Below are 7,837 nucleotides of genomic sequence, written 5' to 3' on the forward strand. Positions count from 1 at the left end.
TAGGGATCCTAGAGGTAGCGATTTACATTTTCCTATTGCATTCAAAAAATGTACCAAGAAAGGTACGTGGAATCCTTTGTCTCACTTTGTATCTTTAATTCCTTATCTGACACCTATAAAAAGTTTGTTTTGTCCATATCTACCAGCACTATTTCTTTTTCAGTGTAGGAGGTACTTTTATCTCCTCATTAGAAGCAAGCTATGGATGTTGAAATAGAGGTATTGGTACATCGAGGCACTTGGAAGCTATATGATTTACCATTAGGAGCAAGAGTTGCTAGTTGTACATGGGTTTATACCAATAAATATCATACAGACAATTCTATTGAGAGGTATAAAGCTAGGTTGGTTGTCAAAGTGTATACTCAAGCATTTGGCATTGATGTATTTGAAAAAAATTTGCATGTTGCTCGATTATCGTTTGTTTGTGTTTTTATCTTAGTTGCAGTGAATCAAGAGTTGCCCCTACATCAATTAGACATAAAAAATGTCTTCTTATATGGTGATCTAGAGGAAGAGGTGCATATGGAGCAACCTCCGGGGTATGCTGCTCAGGGGGAGACACATAAAATTTGTAAACTCAAGAAGGTGATTTATGGGCTAAAACAGTGTTCGCATGTTTGGTTTGAAAAATTCAGCCAAGCTGTGATATCTATGGGATTCTCGAGGAGTCATTGTGATCACTCATAATTTGAAATGAAGAAGTCCTACGAAATGGTAGTGTTATTGGTTTATGTAGATGACATTATCTTATATGGGAGTAATATTTCTAGTATAGAGGATACTAAGTCTTATTTTTTTGTACATTTTCAAACCAAGGATTTGGGGCCATTGAAATATTTCGTGGACATTGAAGTAGCGTAAAGAAGTTGTGATGACACAATAGAAATATGTAACTAATATGCTTCAGGAGTTTGGTTTGTTGGGAGCTTAACTAGCTGATACTTCAATGAAAGTGGGACATGATCTCCACGATGATTAGAATATTGCATTAAATGACAAAACACAATATTGGAGGTTAGTGGACAAGTTAATTTATGAAACAGTTACTAGACCTGTTATCTGTTTTGCACTAAGTATAGTGAGCCGGTTTATGGAACATCCTCACAAAATACACCTAGAAGTTGCAAAGAATTTTGAGGTATCTGGAATGAGCACCAAGAAAATGTATTTTCTTTATACCCAATAACCAGATGAAGATAAAGGCTTTCACTAATGCTGATTATGTTGGGTCCAAACTGGATAGGAAGTCAACCTTTGGGTATTGTGTCTTCTTAAGAGGCAACTTGGTTAGTTGGAAAAGTAAAAAGCAAAATATTGTGGCCCAATCTAGTGCAGAAGCTGAATATAGGGCAATGACCCATACAATGAGCGAGTTGATGTGGGTTAGATCAGTCTCACAGGAATTGGGTTGCAACCAGGATGGGTCAATGAGTATGTTTTGTGATAATCAGGCCACGATCTTTATTGAAAGTAATATAGTTATTTGAGATGTTGTGATGAAGAAGCAGGTTGTTACTGTATTTGTTCGATATGGAGATCAATTGGGAGATGTCTTCACAAAGGCCCTTGGCAAACAAAAGTTTCTATCATTTTATGACAAGCTGACACTCCTAGATATATATGCTCTAGATTGAGAGGGAGTGTTAGAAAATATAGGGGAATTTTGATCATTTTACCCTCAAAGGGTATTTTGGTCATTTCACCACAAGCCTTCTCTGACTCTTCTCCCTTTATGTCTCTTTTCTTCTCTTTCTTTCCCTTCCTCTTAATTTTCTCCTCTTCCACCACCAAAATCCTTACTTTTTTCATTATCTTTCCTCAAAAAATTTAAATGATTGAACATTGAACATCTTATATCAACAAGACTAAGACCAAATATATAAAGACAAAGATATGTTTCATCTATTATCCATCAACATGTACTTTGCTAAAGAGTAGGTAAGAAAAAGTTTAACTTGACTCTTACAACAAGAAGTTTCACAGAGACAAAATTAATTTAGTAAAGTTTTATAAGAGTCTCACATGAGAGTCTTATTTAAAGGAGTTTTAGTTATATTAGTTTTCTATTTATGTTCAATTGTTTAGTTATGCTATTACGTATTTTTAAGTGTTAGATTTTGGGTGTAATTGGGACATGGGTAGTTTAATTGTAATTGGATTCTACTTGTTTCCTCTATTATAAATAGAGACACCTTGTACTCGAATTACAATAAGTTAGTAAAATATTTCTCTTTTTTAGAAATTCAACATAGTATTAGAGTGGGTTTTGTGTGTTGACTCGGTCAACCCTTAGAGGTAATGTGATCCTTTTTTGGTTTATTATCTCTAGTAGTTTAAGTTTGTATTCTTCTTTTTTCTTTCTTTCCTATCCTAGTACCTGTTATTTCTTTGGCATTTGCACCTCCATACCGAACTTCTCATATTTCAAATTATATATTGACGAAAATATCTTTGAGTATACTTTCCAACTAAAAAAAAAAAAATCATTCATAATTTTTTAATAAGATAAATTTATATTTGAAGCAAAAAAATCAGACAATAAGAGAAGTTTGAGTAGGAGCAGTAAGTTTCAATTTTTTAGGCATTTTATGTGATCAAGAACAAGACTTTATATGGAGAATTATATGTAAAAAAAAAATCTATAAGTCTATTTTTTAACCTATCAAATCAATTCTCAATCTGAGTTTTTTAGAGGGAGATGTCAATATCGAAAGAGTCAATGGTCATGCTGGCCAAAGATAAAAGAGTATTCAATTCGGCCATATTGCAGAGTTCGAAATCTATCAGATTCTTTCTCTCAAAAGAAATATATTTCATGAAGGAATATTATACTTAAATGAAATATATCAAAGTCTAGTTTGAAAAGGAGTAAATTTCATGATAGAATATCTTAAAGAAACCGGCACTAGCGTACATGATAGGATAATCAGGCTTCGTAGCATCGGACACCACAAAAGTCTGTTGGAAAGCTGATAATGCTTCCTTCAGCTCCTTTGAAACTCTGGGAAGCCCTTTATCCTTCCCTGCCTCTGACTCTTCGGAGCTCCTCCCAGAATTACCTGACAGCGATGTGTTCAGAGATCAAACTTTCAAATTTCCTTCTATTAAATGTAAGAAGACCATAGTAACAAGGAAAATAGCACACTGAGAAAACTATTTGATGCACTAGATTCACCAAACTCGGCATTCGAATTGCAAGCTCTCCTTAAGGTTTGTGTGTAATTTGTAAAGGTCTATGTAGCAGAGGTAATGTAATGACCTGAATCTCTCCTTGACGTCCCTCCCTTGTTTGAATCTTCTCCAGACGTCCTCACTCTAACCCCTTGTAACTTTCCAGTCTCTACGTCGGTCTTCAGTACCAGACCCCATTCTGCAGCCCTCTGTGCAGCTTGGCCTACCTCCCCAGTCAACGGAGCTTCTTCTTTCTCGTTCTGTTTAGGAATACTAGGGCTGGCATCGTTCTTCTGGTCTTGGAAAATGGAGATAGTTTCCTTTGAGCGGCCATTCGTATCCTTGATGGCCATCCATGGAGGGATGATCTCCTCCGTCGCTCTCCCGGACTTAGAGAGGTTGGGAGCTTCCTGTGTTTCGGGAGCGCCATGCCCATCTTCCATATGCTGCCGTGTCGGAAACTGAGAGAACCTGGAAGTGGTGCCCGGTTTCGAAGAGAAGGTTGATGGGTTGAAGACCTCCAGTGAGCCACGGGAGTCCCTTGGCATTGGAGGGATGAGAGATGGTTTTGGAGACAAATTCGACGGCTCCATTCCTGCACATATGAGGACACGCAAGTTAATTTCTTTTTCTGAGCACCACTCTCGTAAAAGGAAATTAATATAGTTCAATGTCGGAAACTACCTGAGATTATAACAGTTTAACAGAAGTATTTAACGTGATAACTGGAGAAGAATAAAAGAGTTGGAAAATCCTGTTCAATTACAAAGGAGAAGTTCTTCCTCAGTAGAGCGTTTGCCTGCGTCCAGAAACTCGGTGGTCCATATCTCTCAATTTCTTCTCTCTGCTTTCCGCTACTCGCAGTGGGTTCTTCATTATCAAACATGAGTCTATTTAACAGTGTAACTCCCGCCAGATTCTGCTCATGAAGCGGTTCTCGTCCACGACCGTCGGCCAGTAATTTAAACTTTTACGAGATGTGCATGTGTACTCGACGTTCAAAAAAATAACCATTATTTTATTATAATTATTATCTTCCATTATATAATTAAAAAATAAAATATTTAAATAATTATTATCTTCCAAATAATAGAGGGTGTTTGGCTAAAAATTTGTATCCTAATAAATAAAAATTTAAATATTCAATTAAAAAAATTATTAACATCTAATTAAATTAGTCTACAGTTTTTATAATATGTTTAATAACTATTTACTATAACTCTTGTTTTTTAATATAAGTTAAAAAAATTTAAAAATTAAAATTAAAATAATATATGGTATATACTCTTATTATGATATAAGTATATAAAATATAACATCATATAAAATTTTATTAAATAAAAAAGTATATAATATATATATTTCAAGTTAAAAAAATAAAATACAATTTTTATAAATGTTATATATTTTAAATATATTTTATATTGCATTTCTTAAAAACCCAAAATTTGTTGTGATTGAGAGTGGTTTTCCATGTTGCCAAACCAACCTTGTTAGCCCTTTTTTGGATCAAAGTAGGGGGAAGCAAAGGGAATGAGCCTATAAAAAGAGGGAACAAAATGCTTTTGACTATGGGTCATTATCCTGGCTTTAAAGTCTCAGTTTTGTCAAGGTAGTCACCATTAAATGCATTTATTATACTGGTTTGGACAAAATACAACTAATTCTCTTTTCCAACAAAGCTAACTCAATATTTCAGTGACATTAAATCACTATTCCAAGTCCTTTTTCTTCAGCAAAAAATGACTTGAACTGTTCAAATGTTGTTGAGATGGTAGAGCGATGGTGATTGACTAGCGAACCTGCTTCCCTTCTTCAAGCTTTTTCTCCTCCCCCATCAAAGCTACTGCTAGACGCGACGAACCAAAAAAATCAAATAAACAAGTATGGAATGTGAAATTTGAGTAAGAAACTGGTCAGTTTCCTATACACCTACAACATATGAAAAAATTCTAAATATTTCAAAATACTAAAAGCGGCAATCTAGTAACCAGGGTTTAACATAATCTCAATCATGCAACTAATTTTGGTTTTGAATCTTACAAAATAAATTTAATGATAACCACATAAACACAAGTTAGTTTGTTATGAACAAAAAAATCACTTAATTTTTCTTGTCAACTTGGATCACCTGAGTTTAAATTGAGTTTCTAAAACTAGATGAGTTTGTAAAAGCTCATTTAGACCAGAGTTTTATAAAAAATTACTCAGTTTCTACTGATTCGAGTTGATTCAGGCGACTCAAAGTGACTCAGAAGGGTTTTAAAAATATGTGGGGTTTTCTGGTAAGGACCAAATATTTTTCTAATTCATCAGCACCTCCCCTGTTTCAATGCAACTTCTTGTATTCCCAAAGAATTTAAGGTTGAAACAAGTAGAACAAAACCAAAGCTATAAATGCGATGAATCTGATGAGACAAAGCAGGGAAGTTTAGAAAAAAAATGAGAAGGATTGAAGTCTGCTTGTTTGAAGCAGATTACTAGTATATAAACAACATCAAATAAAAGGGAACTGTAAAATATAATTCAAACTACTCAGATATTCACAATAAAACACCTTACCCTTCTCACGAGGAGTGGTGGGTGTCAATAAATAGACACAAAAAATATGACTACAACAGGGCCGTTTAGCATTGGACTGGTCCAAATATATGTAAAGGTTAGAATTAGAGATTAGAGTGCTTACCTTCATCTCAACGTTTGAGCTAGAAACTATTAGAACAAGAACAAAACCGACTCCTCCCTGAATAATTGCAGAATCCAATATCTTATATGGGTATTGACTCCCAAAATAAACAAATTATATCTCACTGTCAGAACATGGAGTATAACCAGCCCACTTGACATGCAACCCCAAAACCTCAACAGCACTATATATCTCTTCAGATCTCGGATGAGATGTATCCCTTACCAAGAAAGCATGCATCATATTGTCAACCTCTATCCAACTATTTGCAGCCGCTTTTTGCACTTTACGGTTCTTCATCGTGTTCCGTACCTCCAAGGCTTCTTCCCACCTCCCTAAACTAGCATATAGGTTGGAAAGAAGAACATAATTCCCAGAATTTTCTGGCTCTAGTATAATTAGTTTCTTAACTGCAACTACAGCAAGATCCATGTTTGAGTGAGTCCTGCAAGCACTCAACAAGGTGCCCCAGATAACAACATTAGGCTCCACGTCCATCTTGCAAGAAATGAACTCATGAGCCTCTTCCAGTCTCCCAGATCTACACAAAAGGTCCACAATACAGGCACAATGTTCAACCTTAGGGGTGATGTTGAAATCTGATTTCATGCTTTCAAAGAATTCATAACCTAATTGAATAAGTCCGGCATGTGTACAGGCAGTTAGTAGCCCAACGAAGGTGATCTCATTAGGTTTTACATTTGATTCCTTCATCTTAACAAACAGATCAATTGCTTCCTTATGCAACCCATTAAAGGCTAGCCCTCCGATCATTGAATTCCATGAAACAACATCTTTCTCAAGCATCTGATCAAATACTTGACGAGCTTTGCTAATGTTTCCACATTTAGCATACATGTCTAGTGATGCAGAACTCACGTAAACATTTGAAGCCAAGTTCTCACTCTCAATATAACTTCCTACAAGCTCACCAGTTTCTACAGAACCAAGTTGAGAGCAAGCAGACAAAACACTCACCAGGGTGACATCGTTTGGCTTGAAGTTGTCAATTTTCATTTGTTCAAAGAGTTCTAGAGCCTCATCACATCTCCCATTTTGTGCATAGCCAGCAATCATGGCACTCCATGCAACAACATCTCTTTGGAGCATTCTGTCAAACTCTTGACGTGCTTCATCGACTGCACCACATTTCACATACATTTCTAATATTGCAGTGGTGACTATCAAACTTCTGCAGAGGTTATTCTTAGCAATAAGCTGTTTAACTTTCAATCCCATAGCCAAGTCGCCCAGTTTAGCACACATAGAGAGAATTGTCACCAGTGTTATCTCATTAGGCTGAAAATTCTCGGTTTGCATTCTCTCAAATAACCGAAAACCTTCCGTCAGATCTCCTTTATGTGCATAGCACGAAATCATCGAGTTCCAAGAAACAATTGTTCTGTCAGGAATCCTGTCAAACAGCTGACGTGCCTCTAAAACCAAGCCAGCCTTTGAATACCCAGATATTAAACAATTATATGAGATAGTATCTTTAACAGCAATCTCATCGAAAGTACGCCTAGCAGCCCCCAAATCACCGGCCTTTCCATATAAATCAATAAATGCAGTCTGAATAAATAAATTGCTAACCAATCCACACCTTATAACAAGAGAATGCAATTGTTTACCTTCGTTAATTGCCAATAATGAAGCACACGATTTTATAACAGGCGGGAAATTGAAAAAAGCTATAGAATTTTCATTGTGGTGCATCAAAAAGAAGGTTTCTATAGCCTCCTTATGCATACACAATCTCGAGTAACTAGAAATGAGGGCATTATAGAGATTCTGGTCTGGTCGAGGAATTCCATCGAAGACTTTACGAGCATAATCTACGAACGAGAAATTCAATAGACGCTTCAGAAACAATGTGCTGAAGTCGAGATTTCCACAAACGATATGGGCGTGAATCTGCCTAAATTGGTTCAGGTGGAGAGTGGGAGAGAGAAGGAGAGTGATAAGATGTTGTTTCAT

General features: G+C 35.9%; 2 protein-coding genes across 2 annotated transcripts; both read right to left on the reverse strand.

Moving 5' to 3' along the window:
* Positions 1-2,856: 2,856 nt before the first annotated feature.
* On the reverse strand, positions 2,857-3,767 carry LOC137949350 (phototropin-1-like). Its single transcript, XM_068795424.1, has 2 exons — positions 3,263-3,767; positions 2,857-3,062 (listed from the first exon to the last, which is right to left on the reverse strand). The coding sequence occupies exons 1-2, from the start codon at positions 3,765-3,767 to the stop codon at positions 2,857-2,859; spliced, it is 711 nt and encodes a 236-aa protein (XP_068651525.1).
* A 2,146-nt stretch (positions 3,768-5,913) lies between these two features.
* On the reverse strand, positions 5,914-7,837 carry LOC137950795 (pentatricopeptide repeat-containing protein At1g08070, chloroplastic-like). Its single transcript, XM_068797417.1, has one exon. It carries the CDS (start codon positions 7,835-7,837, stop codon positions 5,975-5,977), a length of 1,863 nt encoding a protein of 620 aa, XP_068653518.1. The 3' UTR covers positions 5,914-5,974.

Source organism: Aristolochia californica, unplaced genomic scaffold, assembly GCF_029961685.1.
Source record: "Aristolochia californica isolate CCGP_79_NKW_82.1479 unplaced genomic scaffold, dmAriCali1.0.hap1 SCAF_14, whole genome shotgun sequence".
Lineage (NCBI taxonomy): Eukaryota > Viridiplantae > Streptophyta > Magnoliopsida > Piperales > Aristolochiaceae > Aristolochia > Aristolochia californica.